Consider the following 23,381-nt stretch of genomic DNA (forward strand, 5'->3'; position numbering starts at 1 on the left):
CCCAGCCCCTCCCCGTCTTACTAATACCCCTGTAGTGGACCGTTTTCTTACTAAAACAGACCCTCCTACTTAGAATTTCAGAGAGAACGAAGTTGTGAAATTGATAAATGGAACTTGCCTAAGTGAAGAAGCAGCGCAGTCGATTTGAATTGAGGAAATTTAGGTAAAAATATTCTATTTAATATTCTGGTAAGTAATAATAAAAATTCTGGAAAGCTTATTCATTTTGAGTGTTAATTTGAATTTTTTCGATCCTTGTCTCTTCGATGTCGTTTTCTCTGGAGAGCATTATAGTGAAGGGTTGAGTTGAAGATATAGTTTTCGGAAAGAGAAGCTCGATTGCGCAATCAATGAAGTGCTTGTTTTCACGAATTATTGTGGAACAGCAAAATGTCCTGAAACACAATAGCGTTCCGTCGGATCGTTCATTCAGACGACGTTTTTACCCTCCCTCTTCCCATCACCATCCCCCCACCCTCCTCTAACTGCGAATGTCGACATTGATATCGACATTGTTTAATATTGTTTTGAATTTTTTCCCACCTCACCTGGTTCCGGTTTTGAATCGTTTTAATCGTAAGTTTTTGGAAAAGTACAATATAGGAAATACCATTTTATTGGGCATGCTTTGAGATTTTTCTGAAGAATATATGGAATTTGTTTCTGTTGGTTTCTAGGTTATGGTTATTAAAGATTACCTGACAAACAAAATTTATATAAACATTTATAAAGAAAAGGGTTGAAAGGAGGGTGAAAAGATGTGTACGTTTAATGAATAGATGTGTACCAGTAGAACGATCCATTGGATCTAGGGAGTTGACTATTTTTTTGTTCTCCGATTAATAAGACACCTGAAAACGAGCCGCGCTGGCTTAATGGTGTTTTATCATAGAATTCAGATGTGTATATTAAATTTTTATTTGTTACTCGTTGGCGGACAAAATCCCCTAGGACAAAATCCCTTCGGATAAAATCCCCCAAGACTAAAACCCTCATAGGACCAAATCCTTACAGGACAAAATCATCCAGTTTTTATTTTAAAATCCACCACATTGGAACTGAACAAAAACGCGAAATTACAAGTTAAATTGAATGATGAAAAATATTTAACAGAAAAGAAATAGATCGAATAAAGACCAAAAAACTAAAAAGACAAGTTAACAGCTATGGCGCTCAGATAATCCCCCAGGACTAAAGCCCTCATAGGACCAAATCCCTAAAGGACAAAATCCTCCAGTTTTAATTTTAAAATCCACCACATTCGAACTGAACGAAAATGCGAAACTACAAGTTAAATTAAATGAAGAAAAAAAAACAGAAGAATTAGATCAAATAAAGACAAAAAAAAACAGGATAAGTTAAGAGCTATGGCACTGAGATAATCTCCCAGGACTAAATCCCTCATAGGACCAAATCCCCCTAAGACAAAACCACCACATTCGAACTGAACAAAAATGCGACACCAAAAGTTAAATTGAATGATGAAAAATAATTAACAGAAAAGAAATAGATAGTTAAACGCTAAAAACTAAAATGACAAGTTAACAGCGACGGCTTTAAGACAACGCAACTCTTTGTAGTTAGCGGCAGAACATACAATTATCTTTATGCTTCCAAAATTATCCCCCTCGTTGTGTGATCTTTTTTTTGCAATCAGAGCTCATTTTTATAGAAAGTCAACTGGAAGGTTGTCCTAGGGGATTTTCTTCTTCGGGGTTTTGTTCTTGAGGGAGTATATCCATGAGAATTTAATCCGAAACCCCTGTAACTAGATATCGTTTGGAAACAATTTGTAATTATGATTATAATTTTTAATACTGATCTTGTGGCATATAACGTATTGAAAAATTTGGAAAAAGATTTCTTCTAGACCCTAGTTGATCAAGGGAGGTTATCTTGCAAGATCTTGCAAGAATCTTGCAAGATTCTTTCAAAGAAGATGCATCTCTTCAAAAGATCTTGCAAGACAACCTCCACTAAAGATAACCTTAATTCTAGCAAGATCTTTAAAGACATGATTTTTTTGTGAATAAAAAACCTTACACAAGAAGACAAGTAAATTTTCTTAATCAGTAGACACTTTACCAGTAGCAAGTACCCGTAACAATCAACATTGAGAGGAAAAATAAAACCTCATAATAAGATGAACGCATAATTATTTATCGGATTTATATGTGAACACAACATAAAAAATATTTTAAGCTAATTGACTTTATGCATCAAAATTTTGACAAAAAAAATTTTAACTGCAAAACTAGATGAAAAATTCCCATAAAGTCAAAAAAAATATGTTTTCAATTATAACGACAACCTGAAACTATTTACATTAGGAAAAATGAAAAATAAAAATATATATGAAAACTTTTAAAATTTGTTTAACCAGTTTTTTTCCGATCTTACACTCAGAATTCTTTTGTGACCGTAGTGAAGTTGGATCTCCATTGTTCTTTCTGGCGCTCAGAGTAAAGTTTTGTGCAATATTCTTGCAAGATAACCTCACTCTTGGAAGATATTGTAAGATAACCTCCATCTTGCAAGAATCTTGCAAGATAACCCTCCTTGATCGTTTAGGCTAGTAACTTATTTTTGAGCGCATTTTCTATGAATACACAACTTAGAACGTAAAATCCTTCTCCCTTATATATATATTTTTATTTATACTTTTCAAGTACAGCACACAAAAATTCTACATGCGTCGTGTGGTGTGTGTGTGTTTGTGCGTGGTGCTTGTGTGTGTGTGTGTGTGTGTGTGTGTGTGCGTGTGCGTGGTGCTTGTGTGAGTTTGTGTATGCTAAGGGAAGAGAATGGGTGGTAGAAGGGAAACCATTGTCTGGTGTTGTCGTACCATGAGGAACGCTGTTCCGATTAGTGCGCCCTTCTGCCGTGTCTCCAACTCCTCCATTATCTCCACAGTGTAGTTATCCACAGCTGTGAACACATCCTTCTCCTTCGTCTCCAAATAGTTCGACACCACCCGACCCACATTCTGACCTTCCTTAAACACAGTAGAAACGTGAAATGTTGTTTGTTAGTCTAGAACGCCATGAACCCCGCATCATCACACACAGCAAGCTTCATTCAAAGCGGGAATTTAGGATAGGATGTTTGATTCCTGCGCAACTCAAATAGTTTCTTGAGCGCGCCGTCCTTGAAATTATCCGAAAAGCGCCCTCGGCACCAGCATATAGCAAAATTGAAAGAAGCAAGGAATTTTCAAAACATTTAAGCAATATAACTCCATCAAGCTAAAAGCTTGAAATTGCGTTATTCGGCCTTATAAGCGGAAGCGTAATCAATAAACGTACATGGTAGTGGTTTTTTGAAAGTAAAAACCCAAAATTTGTTCACGCTCATTTTCTGTTACGGTGATTTGATGAAGCTTGTTTTTCAAATTCCTTTTTCAAGCAGTGCTGAAGTTATCGTTTTTCTCCAGGATAACTTTTGTCTTAGGTTTTTGAAGATGTTTTTCGCTAACATTAAAAATAGCAAAGGTTATTGTAAAACAAATTAATTAAACGAAATGACTGAAAGAAGAATTGACTGACTGAAAGAAAAGCGTGATGAAGCTGATTCAAATCTGATAAAGCTTTTGGACAAATTATACTTTATTTTTCGTTTATCAATTTTAAAATGTCAAATTTGATTGGAGCTACTGCGCAAGGTTTTTATCTTGCCATTACCCCGAGTGCTTTTAAATGTGGTATTTTTTTTAGGATTTGTTAATTAAATGCACCAAGCATCAGTTTGTACTAATTAATTCACCACAATATTTTAATTGCGTTTGTTTTATTCCCACGCAGAGTCAAAGTACATCACAGCACGACCAAGATACCTACTGTATCAAAATATATGCTTTAATAATTGTTTTAGCCTATCATACCAACTATTTAAGCCTTTCAGACAGTTTCTGGAAATATTTTACGTATTTTGAAGTTTTTTTGTTTGTGGCACCTGATTTTGCGTGGAAAAAAAGTAAAACACCAGAAGATAAAATTCCACCCAAAAATTAAAAGTAAGAACCTATTTCAGCGAAATATAGACTTCAGACAGAGCCCAAAATCATGAGTCGCAACCAGGTACTACCTTTTTCTGCGCGTGAGATTTGCCGAGATTTAAAGGACAAAACTAGATTGTTCGTAATAGTGAATTGATTGATTAGTTGCTTTGATTCTTAGTTACTTGAGATTTAGTTAGTCAGACTTTGACTAAATGAAATAGAACAAATAGAGATTGAATAAACTTTACATCTAACAACGATGTATACAAAACATAAGAGTGATCACACACAGTGTGTCGCTCGGTAAGGCCAATCCGGTGACCTTGAGCAGACTGGTAAATAACTATGCAGCGTGGCTGCAAAAGACAGCAAAATAAATGAGGTACTAAATGTCGCCTCATCACATTCCCCGCGGAAGGGAAAATTTTTGGGGAACCCAAAAATTGTTTAATACATAAATAAATAGACGGCACCCCTAAGCATTATTTTAGATAGCACCCCTATCCCGTAAAATGCATGGTGAAAAGAATAATGTTTAAATACGAAGTTTTGTTAAAAGTTTGAGAGTGAGTGTTTTTTTTCGATCTTCAGATTTCGTCCTGAGCTTTAACTGGCGAGGATGAAAATGACGCCTCCGGAGAAGTTAAGTGTAAACGGTCCCGAACAAGAGGTTTACGTTTAGGTGACGTGGAGGATGATGGCACTGAAGTGTATTTTGCGTATGTCTTGGAAGATGGTATAATACTTGTAGAGAATGACAAGTCGGCTTCTTTTCCTAATGATTTGGCTTCTTCCACCGATTTGACCGAGTGCCGTAACGGGTCGCCGAAAAATCTTGTGGCCTTTTTGTTTCGAGATGAGGCCCGAGTGCCTTCCAGATCATCCGTAGTCGGTTGAGCTGGGAGAGAAAGAGAAAGGAGCGACGAATATTGGTCTGCCTGGGCGCCTTTTCCTTGGACAATAGGACTCTCGGAATCAACCACGTCCAGTGGTACTTGATGCGAACCAGCAACCCAAGTTGTGGACTCAGCAGGCTGAATGGTGAGCGGGGGGTCGACACTAGTATCCATAGAAGATGGGCCCGGTGTGAGGGACGAGCTGCTAAACGTAACCGGTTGTGATTCGTCGTGTAGCCGTAATCGCTTTTCCATCGGAGTAGATGTCCGAGTTTCATGCAAAGCGTGCTGAACGGGAGGGCTCTCACTAGATGAATCCGCAGCAAGGTCCACCACCGCCGGGTATGACGCGCTTGTGTTAGCTGGCCGTTTTTCGAGCAATTTTGGGTTAGATGCGCGAGTAAATGGTTTCTTCCCCCACTTTTTGAAGATGAAGTTTGGAGCCGATCACCTAGTGTGTTGTATGTTGCTGAAATGTTATTATAATTAGGCTTAAGACAGACATGATTTTTCCGATACACCTTTCCCTTGTCGGTAACATATGTATGATCGGTGACACGAGTAATTTTGAATTTCGCGAGTTTAAAAAGAGGTTTGCCAGAATGACGATCTATAATTTTTCTAAACACTCTCACACGTGTAGGATCGGATAAAAGGAGAGTTTCTATATTCCTTGTCTTAGACTGTCGACGGGGTTGAAGTGTCGGTAGACGGCGAACAGTATCTTGGGCCTCTGGAGGCGTATTGATTGACCGGTCTTCCGCAAAGTATAGTGTTTTGCGAGAGAGGCCTGTTTTTAGTGACTGAGCCAGATCCGAATGGCGACTCGACAGCTCCTGTAGCGCCCGTTTTCCCCCATCTGGTGGAAGATTTCTTTTCTGTTGAGACCAGTTATTAGCCGCCCGGGCAAGATCGGCCAGCGCCTTGTACGACGCACTGTCGGCAATGTTTCCCTCCAGAGAGAACATTGGGTTGAACCGTGGGGAAATCTGAGGACTGAGACTGCCTCTTGGCACCACTTTGGCACGATCTCGACTATAGTCCTGACTGGCAATTTGATCCGGCGTCAAGAGGTTGCGTTCAAGTCTTTGTGCTGAAGTATCAGAATTAACTATATTATGAAAAGCTTGTGGCCATTCAGTATTGGGTTTACGTCCGAAGTGCATTTCAAAAGGTGACTTCTTAAGTGTAGAATGATTGCTTTTACGGATATCTTCTATAATTCGATAGAGTACTTCTTTAAAGATACCGAAAGTAGGATCCAGTTGTTCAGTGCCTAACTTGCGTTTTATTGTTTGTATCGTACGTTCGATGAGGCCAGAGCCCCGATGGTCTCCGACTGGGGAAAAGATGTGTTTGATACCTTTACTAGAACAGAATTGTTGTAATTTTTTGTTTTTAAAACCGGAGCCATGATCAGTCCTGATAGAATGAGGTAAGCCATGAATTCGGATATAAGATTCAAGAAATTTCGTAACCTTTTTAGCCCCAGTAGTTTTTGTAATAAGTACAGAAGGAAATTTCGAGAAACGATCGATAGCTACCAAGAGGAATATTTTTACGCCTCTACCATCTACAATAGGACCGGCAAAATCTAACTGTAACTCCTGATTAGGCCCCGTTAACAAGGGCAAAGATTGAGCGGTATGAAAAGTCTTGACGGGCTTTAAGTTCTTACCATACAACGTGCATTCGCGGCATCTTTCGCAGGTGTCGACTATCTGCCGATTCATAAATGGCCACCAAATGTATTCAGAGGCTGACATCATGGCCTCTTGACCCGGGTGCGACCGATGAAGGCGGGCAAGAACAGCTGGTCTCAGGACTTCTGGGATGGCCAGTTTGTTGTCAATTATCACACAGTTGTTGACAACCGCTGCTTTCGACCAGAATTGGGCCATGTAGGTTCCGAGTTTGTTAAAACTGGAAACGTCTTTGTTATTGATGGCCCGTTTCATCGGACCCAGAAATCTATCTTCTTCTGTGAGCTCGGCTAGCAAGTCAGCGTCGAATAATCCCGGTAGTCCCACAATTTCTTTCTTGGACTTGGAGATGATAGGCTTTCCACCATTGATTGCATACACGCCAACTTTATCAGCAGAATGAGCTCTGCCCGGTCTTGACAATCGGCACTTCCGCATAGCCTCCAAAAGCTGGTTGTGTCCCTCCCTTCTGGAGACAGTCCTGGCAGCAACAAATCGGGTTTTCGCCGCACGCTCTCTGGTCCGATTGCGTTGACGTACCTGGTCCAGTCGTGAGATTCGTCCTACTTGACGAGATCTTACTGAAGGGCGCGGGCTCGGCCGTCGAAAATTAGGTGAACTCAATGTGAAGTTTTCGACAAAAGAGAGGAGTTCTGCTTGTTCCTCCATTGTGCTATGTGATGAGTGTTGTATCGGATTGTGAGCTGGTTGAGTAGTTGGTTTGTCGTTAGTATGTTCAAGAGCGGAATGTGGTAGTGAAGTAGGTTTTGAGGGATTCATGTTGTTGTAGATAGAGAAGTGAGATAAAAGAGAATTAGTAGAATGAGTTAAAGATGAGAAGAAAGAGTTGCGACTATCTTTTAACAATTCAGGTCGGAGACAATGAATTGAAGCAAGCGAATTTGGTTTGCGATTATTAATTAGCATACCGGTTTCTGATTGGTCAATTCTGCAACAACATGACTCGACGCCCTCACGCGGTGAGAGACCGAGCGCGCGAATTTGCATAACGTGATTTGATTGGTCGAGAAAACACTTTGATTTATGAATTTGAGGCACATCGACCTCTTGCGACGAAGAACATAACTTAATAGACGAGTCAAGTATATTAAATGTATTTATAAATGATAAGGCCGAATTGAATGCCTCAATAGACTTTACAACAAAAAGTTCATCGTAGATTGATGGCGCTGGAGCTGGGAAGGTTGGATGTCGAGACAGATAATCCACAATGCCTAAAGTAACCCCAGGCACGTGAATAACTTCGAAATCGAATGGTAATAACCGGTCCGCCCAACGTGAAAGACGCGACTGATAGGATTTGTTATTATAATTTTCACTCAATGCCGAAATAATGGCTTTGTGGTCGGTTAATACTTGAAAACGGTTGCCCAATAAATAAGTACGAAAATGTTCGCACGCCCAAACGATTGCCAACAACTCAAGTTCATTCGTACTATATTTTGTCTCAGCATTATTGAGAAAGCGTGAGGCAAACGCGGTTGGGGCCCAAACTCCTGGTTCGATCTCTTGTTCCAAACATGCCCCTAACCCGTTATGACTAGCGTCACATTTCACCCGAGAACTTTTTGAAGAGTCATAATGGAATAAATTGGGAATATTAGCCAACATATTTATGATACTCTTGAAGGCGCTATCTTGTTCCTCCCCCCACCGAAAAGACTGTTTGTTACATGCCTTTAGAGATTCTCGGAAATGAACGGTATATGTGTGTAGATCAGGTATGAATCGTTGTAAGTGATTTAACGTCCCCATAAACGAGCGGAGCTGCCTTAAGGTTTTGGGAGGTTTAAGTGATCGAATCGCATCAATTTTTGAAAATTTCGGGCAGTACCCGTGCTCATTTATGACATAACCTAGCCATGTTAATTGGTTTACTGAGAACTCGCACTTACTGAGTTTCAATGCCCAGCCTTCTGCGTCGAGTCGGTGCATCACTCTTTCAACCAAGTCATTATGTGCTTGAACGTCTCCTTTCGTGACTACTAGAATGTCGTCGAGGTAGCAAACCACACCTTCTAATCCTTGCAAGGTACAATCCATCGCCTTCTGAAACTCGGTTGGCATGTCGGTCAACCCATAGAACCCTGTCTTAAACCGATAGGTTCCCGTAGCATCTCCGCATAAAATATTGAAATTACAATGATTGCTGGTGGCTGAAGACAATGGCAGCTGGCTGAAAGCATATTTCAAGTCTAACGAGGTGAACCAAACGGTGCCTGGTACATCTTTAGTGATTATTTGAGCCACAGAATCAACAAGCTCGTGAATATTTGGCATCTGGTACTTGTTCTTCCAGATTTGCGCATTCATCGGTTTAGCATTTAAAGCAAGTTTTATCGAGCCGTCCTTCTTGGCAGTCAGTACAATGGGTGCTATGAAATAGTCAGTTGTGCATTTGTCCAGTTTCTCAATGTGACCTTGTTTTACCAACTGTTTGATTTCGTTAGCGACTCTGTCCTGGATGTGAATTGGGACTTTACGTCCCTTAACCTGACGTGGTACCAGTGGATACTTGAAGTTTGTAAACACTTTGTGGTTCTTTGATCTTCCTAATCGATTAAATACGTGCGCGTATTTTTTTGCGAAGAAAGAACTCCAATAATCGGAGACAGGATCCTGGCTCAGAACCTCAAGTTGCTGAACGTGTTCTGCCTTCAGTTGGGTGGTCACTATTCCCAATTGGTCTTGTAAGTCCAAACCCAACAGGTTTCTTGTTCTGTTCTCCGAGACAAGGAAGCAAGCCTCTTCCACTCTCCAACCACTAGACGAGATCGGTAGACAAACTGAGCCGAGAAGGCGGATTGGTTTTTTATTGTAATCAACATACAGAGTGTCTATAGGATTCCGTGCTACGTCTCGAAATTTGAACGATGGGTTGCGCTGTAATATCAAATCGCAAGTCCGTTTATTAATGAATGAGACAGGACTTCCAGTGTCGATGGTTGAGTAGAAGAAGCTCGAACCCGTACGCAGCTGGATACTGAGGCTTCTCGGTTTCCCTTTGTTTGATTTGAGAAGCTCAACGCTATCAATCCTAACAGCACTTTCAAGTTGTAGCACACTGTATTCGGGTTCGCTATCATAGTCTGCATCAATGAAGTTACAGTCAATTGAGGGGTCAGTCACTTCCTCACTATCATCGACCAAATTGACGCGACGTCTTGACGAGTTACAGCATTTAGCAAAATGACCTCGTTTTTTGCAAAGATTGCAGGTAACCTCTCGAGCGGGACACGACTTTCTGTGTTCCGGGCTAAAAGGGTTGCCACAGAAATAACATGCTTTGTTGCCTTTGTTACTTTGTATATTTGGTCGATTAGAGTTGTTCTGAGGAGTATTCCGCTTTCCTCTAGATGACTGTATTGAGGAAGTGGGTTCTTGTTTTATCTTGACATTTCCAGTGACTTGGTTATGTGGGAGTAGTTTTTGGAACTGGGCCGATGTACTAGCCCCTTTTTCGCATTCGAGAGCGAGTTGGAATGTATCGTCTAAATCTGCTTTTGCCTTAATCAGCTGCTGTTGCACATCCACATCACGAATTCGTCCTATGAAAAGATCTTTCAGGGTATCCCTCTCTTGAGCACGTGGCCAATTACACAAGGCAATTTGAGCACTGAGGCGAGCGTAGAATGAAGAAAAGGTGTCATTTTCCAACATAAAGATATTGTTGTACAGTTTAATGCGCTCGACAGTATAATCGCGTTCTATCTTGAATAGTGTTTCGCAGGCTTTGTGGAAATCACGGAAAGGAGTGACACTGATGTCCGTATGCGGGTAGGAATCCGCGAAGCGTCGTTTCCCTTCGTTTCCTAGAGCGAAAAACAACCGTGACTTCAGTCGGGCTTCTGCTTCGTGATAGAACCAGTTGAGGCCTATTCTGGGGCCTTTCCTTCTGCGCTCGGCATTGTGTTCGGCCATGCGGCGAACTGCTGCCTGATCTCTGAGGAGGCGTGCATCGGCCTCCGCAGCTGTTTCCGTCGCTCCTATGATCTCAGCTTTTGGAGGTGGTTCATCGATGACCTCCGTGGGTTCTGCTAATAACTCCTGAGGGTTCAGGTTATCTTTTAACCCCACCGCCAGGAAGAACTGTCCAATCCAAGATTCCCAAAGGAATGTGGGGTTAATCGAAGGTTTCGCCCAAAAAGGGGGAATACCCAACAGGTCAGTCCTGTCTTCGTTCACAGGAACTGCTGGCTGCGCCATGAGATTTGCCGAGATTTAAAGGACAAAACTAGATTGTTCGTAATAGTGAATTGATTGATTAGTTGCTTTGATTCTTAGTTACTTGAGATTTAGTTAGTCAGACTTTGACTAAATGAAATAGAACAAATAGAGATTGAATAAACTTTACATCTAACAACGATGTATACAAAACATAAGAGTGATCACACACAGTGTGTCGCTCGGTAAGGCCAATCCGGTGACCTTGAGCAGACTGGTAAATAACTATGCAGCGTGGCTGCAAAAGACAGCAAAATAAATGAGGTACTAAATGTCGCCTCATCACAGCGCGAATTTTTTATTTTTCAAATACTAAAAAAGTTAATCCCGGTATTTTGTCAATTGTCCCTCCTCGTTTATTGAAATCGACTTGAGCAATCTAAAAAAGACTGTATTCGTGTTCCGAATTTCGAAATAAGTGACTATATATTGGTGCTGAACGCATTATTTTCTTCGGACTTATTTTGAATTTTAAGGAGCCTTTTATCGACTAGCTTTTTATATCATGGTTGAAAGTTTTAATAAATTAAACTAGAAATTTGAAGGAATTTCACCTGCCGTGATGCTTTTGAAAATTATAGTCTTCATAATGCTTTGGGCGAGCTCGGAAAATCAATTTATTCGACCTAAAAAACTTTTGGAAAAATCAGCTCGGAAAATCAATTTAGTCGACCTAAAAAATTTTTACCTTTTTGTATTTATATAGCGCGTGGGGAATACACTAAAACGGGTGGTTTTTTCTATTCTTTTATCAATTCCAAACCTTTTTGCAGCTGCAAGAATTTAAATCAGCCGAGTGTTTAAAAACCTCAGTTGTGTTATTGACAGTTTCAAATTTTTTTTCTTCATTTTTGCAGCTAATTCTGTTTAATTCATTGTATAGCATTCGCAATTGTAGTCGTCATCATCAACTGCTTGAGTAATGGTCTTGCTAGGTTTCATGGCTGTGTTGCAGCACTCTCCGTAAAAAATCCAATTTAATTCCATTTTTGAACTTTTTGTAATTTTTTAAAACAATTTTTTTTTCATCAGGACTTTAAAGGGCAGTCGTACCTTGAAGGCTTTAAGTTGATGCTAGCAGTCTTGTCTTACTTTTTTCGATTTATCCATTTAAGTGCGTTTTTTATCCATGATGATGTATATAGTATCCCCCAAATCGATTTAGACGGGAGGAAAAATAGATTTTTCAGGAAGTAACTTGAAGTAAAGCCTAGATTCATACAAAATTAACAGTTTCATAAAACAAATTTGATTGAAAATACATTAATTCAGTTAATTACAAGCGTTGAAATGCAATCCTACATAAAAACTATAAAAGCTTTTTTATTTTTGCGTTTGTTTGAAATGCTCACTTATACAGAATCAATTTCGTGGGACATAATTCGGTAGATTGTACGGACGGTTGATCCTCTCCGCGTTTATATCAGTTGCCTTTTTTCATTTCCAACTTTTTTGTCAATATATCACCTTTTTATGGCTCTTCATCGCAATTTGAAAAAAAGCGTAAAAAAGCTGGGTGAAGTAGTTCTCTTTTCTCGATTAATTAAAGTAATTATTTAATTTTTAAGATTCATTTTGTACAGAAAATGATTCTAGAAAGCCTGAAAATGAAATATAAATTAATGTGAGGCTTGGCTGACCTCATTGCGGATGTCGAACTTGTGACTGCAGCAGCAGTTTTTGGAGTAGCAGGGGCCATCGATCACCAGTGCGAAGTCACTCTCGTAATTCACCACCGAGAACTGGGGCGAACAAAGACTGCAACTGCATAACAAAAACACAATACTTCGGACTATATATTCAAATGTAATTTTATTTGCCGGTTTTATGCCAGTGTTTTAAATTTTATGATTCTGTCACCTGTTTATTTTTGTTTTGCATTTAATATTTTTAGAATTTTAAACAATCTCATTGAGGTTTTTTAAATGCCCCAAGCGTCAGATCAGATTTTTCCCATACTAGCAATTAGCTTACTCTGTCTGCATGCGTCCGATGTTATTTCCGAGGGGTGCCTCGACCGAAGCTTCTGAGCAGCCACACTTGTTCGTGTCCGAACAGCTGTTCAACTCTTTCTTCACAATCATCACTTCCTAAACTCATTCGATTAATTTAAAGACAGCTCAATCAGTTTTAGAGCTTAGTTAATAAATTTTATTTGATGGCGATTAAATATCAGATGTTATTGTTATAAATTTTCATGCTAAAGGCTCCTTCAAAATTCGTTGCCGTACTAAAGGCTCCGATGCCGTACTAAAGGGAGTCGAATTCCCGAGGAGGGCATCTAAATTCCCCTGAGTCCTCCTCTACGGAAGTCCTTAGAAATACGAAAGGGCTGGCGGTCGACAATAGCTAAAATTGATCTTGCCTTTTTCCGACCCCGGTTAATTTAAATTTCTGTCATGTAACATATTCGATTACAAAAATGCTTGTGCATCGCAGACTACACATTATGGATCATATTTAATGTGGTATGAGGTCTATTTTTATCATTATTTAGTTCGGAAGACGCAGCAAATTGGACGCGTTACGTTTAGTATACCACGTTTTTTAGTATAACAGTTGCGTTTTTACCTTGTGGTTGCGATCCATAAAGTGTAGGTTGTATGAGCGGGAGCGTGAACAGGTTAAGTAGTTGGTCTGGCGTGAGTCCGGTTCCTCGAACACCTGGAATACCACGTCACCATCCACCGTCTTCACATACCACTTGCATGCCACATCCCAACCTTTAAATCCAAACAACACGTCAACACTAGTTGGTTGCTTTGAAAGTAGCCCATGATGTTAGTTTTTTGCAAAATAATTTTGTGAAACAAAAAAGTTTTTTTTAAAAATATTTAGTTTTTTTTAGTATTCTCCCAGTGCTGCGTCAAATCGGACGGAAAATCCAATAAAAAAGAAAGTCAGGCGATTCAATCAAGTTAATGATCTTCATTTATGTTTAGCCAATTTTTCTGGATCTGAAATGGCTATACGTATCTCTCGTTTTATCGAGTATCAAAATGGATTGCAATAAAGCTGCAAATAAAATAACAAAATTCGACTGAGTAATTTATTTTTTAGCCTATGATAAAAAACGGTCTGAAAACAGAAATATTCCGAATAGTTTTACTTGACTCGTTGAGAACAATTGTTTTGTTTTCGGATTTCAATCTTAACCGAAAAGAAAAAATAGTTTCAAAAATTTTCGAAAGAATAGTTAGTCTTAAGAGCAAGTAAAAAATAGCTTCAAAAGAAAAAGTTCACTTTACAATTTTCATAAAAGAATTAACCCTTATCTGTTGAAATCTTAAGGCCTAATTTTGTATGAAGTTGATTCTCATAAGTAAAGTTTCAAGTCAGCGACTTTTGGTCAACTCGGTAGATTTCAAAAAGACCCAATTTCTGTGAACATACTGGAGTCGTTCGCCTCCTTTGATCTCTCGATCTTGACCTGGTCCAGTTTGACCAGATACTCCAGACCATATGGTACGCCCACTATAGGCTGCTGAGGACCCACCCAATTCAGTCCATTCTTCAGAGGGGCCAGTGCCTTCTGCTGCTGAAACAAAAATTGAAGATATACAATAGCTAAGTTAATGTTGAATGAAAAACAATAACCTCAAATAAAAACAGAGATAGAATCATGATAGTTAGTTTTATCGAGGTCTTAAACAGTTCATGACAGAATAAAATACATTTGAAAAAAGTCTCATCGAATGTAACGCATTAGCAGGAAACTTACCCGGGTCTTAGTAAAATTCAAAATCTTATAGAAATCTTGTAAGAATCTAGTAGGCCAACAATTTTTCTCTTGTAAGAATCTTATAAGAATCTTGTAAGAAAGCAAATTAAGATGTAAAATTCTGATGTAAGATATTTGTAAGTTTTTGAATCCATTCTTACAAGATATAAGATTAGGCTTTATTTACCCAACCCCTCCAGCTTCTCTCACCCCCCCCCCCCCTCAGCTTCTCTCCAACCCCCCCCCCCCCCCCTCAGCTTCTCTCCACCAACCCACCCCCCCCCCCCCCCCAGTTTACCCTTTAGCTGAGGGGGAAAATTGAGTGGGGGGAGCTTGAGGGGGGGAGCTTGAGGGGGCGAGGGGATGACGTTGAGACATGCCATTTAGTAAAAGACATGGCATAAATTCTGCAAATTTCTCGCAAAGTTTGCAATATTTTGCAAAAATAATGGAATTTAGTTCTAAAAATGAAATGGATTATAATCGATTATAATGGATTTTTATTTCAAAATAATCAATTATAATGGATTATATTGGCAAAAATAATCGATTTCACTGACAAAAATAATGGATTAAAATCGATTATAATGGATTATAATGGATTTTTTTCGAAAGAAATCGATTTTAATGACCACATAATCGATTACGTGGTCTAAATTTGCTACAATAATGGATTATAATGACAACATTTTAGACAACATTTTTCTATTATAATCGATTTTTATCCATGGAACTCCGGTGCGGGTAGATGGTTGCCATGCAAATAGCACAGAAGTTTCGACCACCCGCACTGAGCGCCCATGGTTTTTAATTGATTATAATGGATTCCCGAGACAAAAATAATCTCGGTGCGGGCGAATTTGCCAATGTAAACATTTCAGGCTCACCTCCATGCATCAAAAATACCAAACACACTAGTTAAAACAAGTTTTCCTCCTTCAAATTGTCAAATTATTAGAATTGTATGACTAGAATTTGTTTACAAACAGTTTTCTGTCTGTGAAAAGAAACGATTAAAAATTGCAGAAAACATTGTATAACACTTCTGCGAAACTTTTTTAGTTAGGTTACTTCTCTTTCATTGAAAACTGCATGACTATAGCGCTTTTCATTGCAAGAGTAAGATTTTCGTTAGGTCGATATTTCAAAATAGCCCCAAAAATGTTCCATTACACTTTCTTGACGGAAATTGAAATATCTATTCAAAGAAATTGTTCGCAAAAATTGTTTGCAAGCAAATTTATCTTGTTTTTTTTTCAAAACATAACCCAGATGTGCAAAACGGCAAAACAACTCTTAGGATTCCATGGAATTTGTTTGCATTCAGTAAAAACTTACTTTTCTGCATCTGCGCGGTATTAAATCTTTCGGTGCTAGGGATTTTAGCAGACCACTTTTTTAGCAGACCGGTTTTTTAGCAGACTCAAAAATTGACCAATCAGAAAGCTTCATTATTTACTCAGATAAAAAGGCTCAAAAAAACAGATTTTGAATTTTATCAATTCACAGAATACTTATCAAAGCATATTAACAAAAATCAACGGAAGTAACAAGTTTAACATAAAAAGAGTTCAACAAACTGAGTTTTTCATTGATTTTTTTCGACATATCAGGGCTATACTGTCCCAATACTCGAATTCTGATAAATTTCCTCCGAGATACAAGCTCTTAAGCCTCAAAATCTTCCGATCCAGCTCTCGAAATTTTCGTTTTTTCAAAGGCGGGCACTCCCCTCGGTTCGCACATCGTATTTGCAGACGGGACTGCAATTCCTCTTATGATAATTTTTCGAAACTTTCCAAAAATTTGGTCGAAAAATGCCCACAGTTTTATTCCAGCTTGAATTCCATCCTTCACAAACGTTTGTTGTTCTTATGTCCACAGGTCGATCGAAAACGTTCCATATTTCCATTGTAATTGGTCCAAAAATCCAAAAACTTCAAAGATAGTCAAAAATGTTGCCCAAATTTTCATTTTCGTTTATTTCTTCCTGAACTTCTCATAGTGAGTTAGCCGGTTGGCAAGAACGGCAAACTGAAAATTTTTCTGAAAATTTTTTCAATTTTTTGATCGTTCATATAAAAAGTATATAATCCAAATTCCTGAATTTTTCGCAAAATGCACTAAGAATAGTGAAACCAACAACCAGAATGTTGCGAGACAAAGAACGTTTTCGAATAGCTGGTATAACACCCGTCTCGTAGTCTGTGATAAGTTTTCCGGCATGAAAGAACGTTCCAAAAAAATTTTGGTAATTTTTATTTGATTTTTGGCCAAGTAAGGCCCAAACAACTGGAAATTTCCATTCTTTCGATGACCCAAAGATGGTGTAAATTTGGTAAAGTGGAGATGGAGCTGTCTTAAAAGTTCCATCAGCAAGACAGTTTTTTGATAATGGCAAAAGTTTTAGGCCAAAATCGTTCGCAAAAATCAAAAGTTTGCTTTCTTGATATATTAAGAATCGCTTTTTGTTCAATGTCATAGACCACGGTGGATCAATTTTTATATACGCGAAAAAATATATACGCAAAAATTTTCGATCAGCTAATTCATTTTGGGGCCGTAAATGGTTATGACTAGAAGGCAAGTTCATAATAATGTTTTTCTATAAATCAAATGAATGCCTAGATCCACAATTATTGTCAATACATTTGTAATATTGAGTAAATCCTTTTTTCGATTTTTTTGAACAAAAAACCATTGCATAATAGGTTTTCTCCCGGAATTTTGCCTGGAAGTTTTGAGAAATTCATTGAGAATGAACTGAGATTAAGTTTGGAACTTGCTAAAATGAGTGCAAGTTTTGTTTACAAAGCGTGAAGTAATGATTCTCAACTGAATTACTGGCGCCCCAGCCCCAGTTAATTGCCTGTCAATCAAAATCTGCTAAAAAACTCAATTTTCACTTTTTATGATAAAACTTGGTCTGCTAAACGATCGGTCCCAAATCTTTCATATATTTAAAACGCAGGCACGTTTAGAAATCGCGGAAACAAGAAATTGCTAGCATCTAATTTTTTTAAAACATTTTTCCCTATTACTTTTCAATGATAGTTCAAAATTAAGGGCAGGGTAGATATTTTTAAGTTTGAAGCTCAAGTCATTAGATAAATTTCAGATGATATATCAAATTTCCCTCAAAAACAACTAATTAAAAATTTAAAATTTAAGTGGAGAAAAAAATCGAACCTTCAAAATTTGGAGTTATGACCTTGGTAACATACTATACTGACAACGACAAAAATCAATTTTTTTGCCCCTGAAAGAACCATTCTCCTCATTGATCAAGTTTTCGCTTTTATCAATGCTCCACACAAAAAAAATGGTTTTCAAACAATTCCAATAAACGCGTATGGCTCCATAGAATAAGGAAATGACCATTTCGGAAGTTTTTATATCAGTTTTGAAACCCTATGAAGAAAAAACACCAGAAAAGTTTTTTGACCGAATCTAGAAAAGAACTTTTAGTTCTTAGTTTTCAAATATTATTATTCCGGGAGAGCTTAGAAATATGTATCAGAAAGCTCGTAAATTTTTAACAAAAATTGAAAGTTTACTCGAATGCTGACATAATCATATTCCACAGTTCTTTGGGTTTTTCCGGTGGGTAATGTGAAGCGGAAAAGCGGAGAAATTTTAGGTTTACTCCCACTCAGTGATTTAAAAAACACAGATTTGGATTTATGTTCGGCCAACGTTTTTTTAACTACTAGCAACGTTTTTTTAATCGTTGCAAAAGAGTCGTATTTTGAGAAGATGTGTAGATCATATTTTGTTCAAGTTTCCTTTATTTGAATGTAAAATATACTGCTTATATACCAGACAAAGCCTTGACTATTCCGACCATCATGTAAATGGTCTCAAAGAGATAAGATAATTTTTTCAAACTATATATTTTGAACTAAAAAATCAATCCAAGCATAAGTATTCCACCGTTCGCTTCGAAAGAGGGAACAAAATAACATTATAAGATTTTCAGGTTGCTGACATTTTCAGTTGCATTACGGTATAATCTTTCTCGTTTTCTTTTTCATTAATCACTTCTCTGCATACTCAGAAACAGCTAAGTTTTGTGCTAAATTTTGCTCGCTTACTTGAATACGTTAAACTATACATAAAATTTCTTGAATATACGGGCTCGCATCAGCCTGGAAGTTTTGAATGTTTTTTTAAGTTTATGAAGTAATATTAAAGTTAAAAGAATTGACAAAATGTTCAACAAAAATGACAAAACTTGAACAAGTTTTTCTTCTTTTTTGAAAACTATCAGCCACAAATTATTTGATGCACAAAGTTACGTTTCAAGCTTATAATAGCTTATTTTTTATAATAACTCAGCATGCCTCAAAATAATATGGCGGTTCCTGATCCGGCGTAAATTGCCGCTTACGTGTACGTAGCAATTTTTAGTTATCCCAAGTAGCAATTAATGGAAATTGAGCTCATAACATCATTAGGTTCCAAATAATTTTGTATACTTTTGTCCTGAACTGCTGGAAAAAAGTAAAAAGAAGTCGTATTTTTCTGGTTAAAACAGTCTCTCACTTTTTTTTGGAAAAAGGAACAAAAGAAAAGAATACAAAGGATTTGATGGAAAACTAGAATGTCGGAACACGGAACATGTATAACTTTGCATGGAATTTTGGGGTCTTATGCACTAAACGGCCCAAATTCATTATTTCTACATCTCTTGAACTGGAACGTTTGTGGATGAATTTGATTGGCTAATTATCCAATCAAGTTCCATCAAAATTTTCTGCCATTTTAATTGAAATTTCAAGCAGATAAAATTATAAGCCGAAATGATAAAGAAAATTGAGTTTTGTTTTGTTAAGCCATTTTGCTGAATTTTGCTTGAATGGGCAAGGTTTAACAAGTGACTCAAAATTAATTTGTTAATTTGGCTCAAGTTCCACTTTTTCGGCAATTTCGGCTAATATTTTTATCTGCTAAAGGTTGATCGGAATGCCTGACCGTGTAACTTGAATTTGATTGGCTAAAATTACCCAATCAAATTTGATCGCATAATTTCCAGCTTTCGATGTAGAAAAATTGATTTTGGGCCGTTTAGTTCATAAGACCCGAATTTTGTTTCCATTCCAATAAAATTTGTCTTTTTTTCTCCAAGATTTTAATATATTCAATTCTCTGCAAATCCGAAAACAGTCATTCTTTGAGCTAAATTAGACTAAATTACATGGATACGTTGGGCTATAAATAATTCTTCTATAGACCTTTTATCGATATAAAGCTCTACACTAAAAATATATAAGAGCAAAACTTCTCGTATCAGGGCGACGCCCTGAAAATTCTGACTGCTCTTTAAGGTCTAGATATGATTGCTTGGTTGAAAAAAATTTTCCGCTAACGCCTTGTTACACGAAATCTATCGCGCGTTAATGTCCCAAAGTGATCAAATTGGCAATATTTAAACCACCATAATTTTACAAAAAATGATCACATGTGAAATATCTTTTTAAGTTTGAGCTCATGTTAACAACACCAACACCTACTTTGGCTGATTTAAGAAATTCCTTCAAAAACGGCTAGTTAAAATGACAAATTTTGGGGAGAAAAATTATTCTTTCACTTTTATGGGAACTGGAAACAACAAGACTGTTCGTATAAAGGCCAAACCCTCGATGTTACTTAAAAAAGATGAAAAATTGCTTGAAGTCTTTCAATTTTTTTTTGCATCATCTCTACACTTCATATCACTACCCTGCCCACACGCTGTGTAAAATAGCATATCATAAATTTTGAGTCTGGTGACGTTAAGTTTGCCTCAATTCAATTTCATGTTATGAGTTTTTCCACTTATGCTTCACGAGAAAGAAATATATCGACCATTTTCGAACCCATAATTTTACAAAAAAAGTTTTATCAAAAAACTTTTTATGAATTGCACTTCAAGATATCAAGACTTTTCAGTTGATATAAAACAAATCCATCAAATTTGGCTAGTTGAATAGTCGAAACCTGTCATATTAAAAAAACCACCTCGAGCACAAACATATTCCGTAACTTTCTTCGATAGTCCGAACAAGCAAGAAGATTACAAAGGAAATGATAGATGCGCCTAACTTTTAAGTATGATAAATTAGTAAAAAAAACCTGTTTACCAAAGGACTCCACTATTGTACAAGAACACCGGCGTAAGTAGAAAAGGTAACCTGGATATTTTGAGAGTGTGCTTTGAGAACGTTCGGACGAAAAAAATTAGCGTGCAAACTCCGAATTTTTTGACGCGTCATTTTAAAATTCACGCAATTTGTTTTACCTGAGATATTTTAACCTTTACTCACCGGAACCTCAAGCGAAACCACGTTGTTTGATTCTGTCATGTTGGCTCCGGTTATACGATTTCTGACAACCTGAAGCAAATCTAAAAAAAAACAGATTGAATCTATTAACTGAGAAAAATAACAGAAGCTAGCGTAGTCAACCTCCGCTAATAATTTGGGCGAGCAATCATAACATCTGGCGCCGCAACTTAGGGGCCCAGACTTATGACACGACCTAAGAAAAGACTGACGGCGTGACTTTAACCCGCGACGCGACTACAAAATTAACTCTAAAAACGGTATGATTTTCTTAAGTTGCGGAAAGTAAAATGTCAATTACCAATTTTTCCCCTTCAACTGTGGTTCCTAAAAGTAATAGCAATCTCGTCAAATACTTAAAAACAAAAACTTGCACCAAACATTGAAACTTACCAAATGTTTCAAAAGAAAACCAGAAGATAGTTACCGAGTATAAGTTTTTGAGGCTTAAACACAAAGAAAGAATTGAAAGCGGACTTGAAGATAACTTAGTGAAGATGATGTATATTTTAATTTGCAACTGAGCTTTTGCTTCAACTATAGCATGCTGTTATCAAGCTGCTTCAAATAAAATTGTCAAAATTTGTAGATGATTTTGTACTTTTTTTTCAAGTTATATTTGCTCAACTTTTTTCTTGTTGCAGAACGTTTAATAAGCGGTATTTCCTGTTTAAATGTAATGGAGCTCAAAAGTTCCACGGGTGCTAATTAAAATCAATCTCCTACAGAAAAGTTTTCATTACACTTTCATTCTATTCAGAGCCTGCGGGTTAAAATATATTACTGTTTAAAGTAACGTAAGTTTTATAGATTAGCTGTGTTTATAATAACTGTCTCTAATTAGTTGTTTATGTTTTCAAAAGATAACTGATGTATTTTTGGAAACTTTTGATCACCTACTTTATGGTTTCCTTTCCAGGTTGCTTCAAGTTGAAAGTCACTTTTAGAAATATCTAAAATAAATTTGTTGTCAATTTTTCACTTGTTCTAGAAAGAAAAAAGTATAGTTCTAGAAAGAAAAAAGTAAACTAGATGAACAAATTTCTTAACTAAGTTTTATCCTGCCTGTGAGAAAAAGAATCAGAATTGATTTATCAATGGTTTGGTTCTGTATTCTGCCTTTCGAAAATGTTTGAAAATTTTATTGACAATTTTTTCTAGGTCAATCAATTTAATTTTCTGAGCTCCCTGTTTTATAATCTCTTCTGCACCGCAGCCTTAATTTTTTTAAAACTGGTTAAAGTGCCGTTTTTGGGCATTAATTGAAAAAAAAATTGAACTAAAAGTAGCGTTTTTCAGTGCGCGCTCCCTTTAAAATTAGCGCTGAAGGTTTCATTAACTTTTTTAGATTTTCAACCAAAAATGAATGTCATAAAATCATACCAAAGGGGACCCTTTGGTTGGTGAAGTGGTCGAACTTCTGAAAAAAAGTGTCCCCTAAATCCGTCCCTGGGCGGAGGATGCTAACTTGGCTCTCAATTTGTTCTTTCAGTCAAACAGAAGTGGGCATTTTACATGGAACGCTTAGCATTTTTTGTCTTCAAAAATTTGCGTAACTGGGTGAAAAAGAGGGGAATGTTAACTTGATTCCTGTTTTTCTCAATTACTTGAAATCGAATCAATTGGCAGAATGAAATGATTGATAAATATCAAGCAACAAGTGAAACAACCAGCTAGATTTACAAACTTGGCGTCAACTACTGATTATCGAAGGCAGCATTGATTACCAAAAAGAATAGTATTGGCAGTAAATAAACTGATTGAAGCACAATTGGTTGATACTTAAAAACTGCTAGTAGAGAAAGATGATAACACGTACCGGCCTTAAAACAAACGATTGGAAAAAAAAGAGAGAAAACTAAAGTACAACAAGACTGCTCGAATCAGGGCGAAGCCCTGAATGTTCCGACTGGCTCTTAAGATTTATGGAGCAGTAATAACATTAAAAAAATTAAAAGTAATAAAACAAAATTAAATTTTTTTTTTTTAAATTTGAATTTTTTTTTTTTAAATCATCCCCTCACACGCCATATAAAGTACAAAAGGATAGATTTCGCTACTTGTAACAAATCAACTATGGCAAATAAGCTTCGTTAAACCAATTTGGAACGATTTAAAAGACGGATTAAATCTCCGCTTACGCGTTAATAGCGCGAAATATATCGCGCGTTAATAGCGCGAAATATATCGCGCGTTAATTGTCCCAAATTGGCCAAAATGACAATCTTTAAACCCCCATAACTTTACGAAAAAAGATCACAGGTGAAATATCTTTTCAAATTTGAGCTCAGGACAACAATACCTTTCAAATGATATAAAAAATTCCGTCAAAAATGGCTAGTTAAAAAGTCGAAATTTGTCTGAAGAAAAAAAAACCCACCCCGAGCACAAATATTCCGTTACTTTCGTATCGAAAGTCGGAACAATAACGAAAGAGAGTACGAAAACAATCTTACTTGAGTATTTGACTTCGGCTATTTGACTCGGCGGGCCGTA

At 37.3% G+C, this 23,381-nt stretch overlaps 3 protein-coding genes across 6 annotated transcripts in view; 1 reads left to right on the forward strand and 2 right to left on the reverse strand.

Moving 5' to 3' along the window:
- The window catches only part of LOC134841514 (endoplasmic reticulum mannosyl-oligosaccharide 1,2-alpha-mannosidase-like), a 399,351-nt gene that overhangs the window by 273,377 nt on the left and 102,593 nt on the right, over positions 1-23,381 (forward strand). The window lies entirely within an intron of this gene.
- The window catches only part of LOC134841497 (ubiquitin carboxyl-terminal hydrolase 7-like), a 289,862-nt gene that overhangs the window by 151,797 nt on the left and 114,684 nt on the right, over positions 1-23,381 (reverse strand). The gene's annotated exons all lie outside the window — the stretch shown is intronic.
- On the reverse strand, positions 171-21,566 carry LOC134855616 (phospholipid scramblase 1-like). 3 transcript variants are annotated; one of them, XM_063872178.1, is made up of 8 exons: positions 21,279-21,566; positions 20,868-20,947; positions 14,235-14,376; positions 13,413-13,564; positions 12,816-12,931; positions 12,482-12,605; positions 2,846-2,995; positions 171-395 (listed from the first exon to the last, which is right to left on the reverse strand). In XM_063872178.1, the coding sequence occupies exons 2-8, from the start codon at positions 20,904-20,906 to the stop codon at positions 366-368; spliced, it is 753 nt and encodes a 250-aa protein (XP_063728248.1). In that variant the 5' UTR covers positions 20,907-20,947; positions 21,279-21,566; the 3' UTR covers positions 171-365. The 3 variants fall into 3 exon arrangements, with proteins under 3 accessions (XP_063728248.1, XP_063728240.1, XP_063728231.1); XM_063872170.1 differs by having other exon boundaries at positions 14,235-14,379; positions 21,313-21,565; XM_063872161.1 differs by having other exon boundaries at positions 14,235-14,379; positions 21,279-21,565.

This window comes from Symsagittifera roscoffensis, chromosome 1 (assembly GCF_963678635.1).
Source record: "Symsagittifera roscoffensis chromosome 1, txSymRosc1.1, whole genome shotgun sequence".
NCBI classification, from domain to species: Eukaryota; Metazoa; Xenacoelomorpha; order Acoela; family Convolutidae; genus Symsagittifera; species Symsagittifera roscoffensis.

What these genes read in the sequence shown, in the direction of transcription:
- LOC134855616 (XM_063872170.1), bottom strand. Translation starts at nt 20,906, where the DNA reads ATGACAGAATCAAACAACGTGGTTTCGCTTGAGGTTCCG. An exon ending in TGGTTTCGCTTGAGGTTCCG is followed by an intron (nt 14,380 to 20,867) that starts GTGAGTAAAGGT and finishes TTTTTGTTTCAG; the next exon opens with CAGCAGAAGGCACTGGCCCC. An exon ending in ATCGGACGCATGCAGACAGA is followed by an intron (nt 12,606 to 12,815) that starts GTAAGCTAATTG and finishes TTTGTTATGCAG; the next exon opens with TTGCAGTCTTTGTTCGCCCC.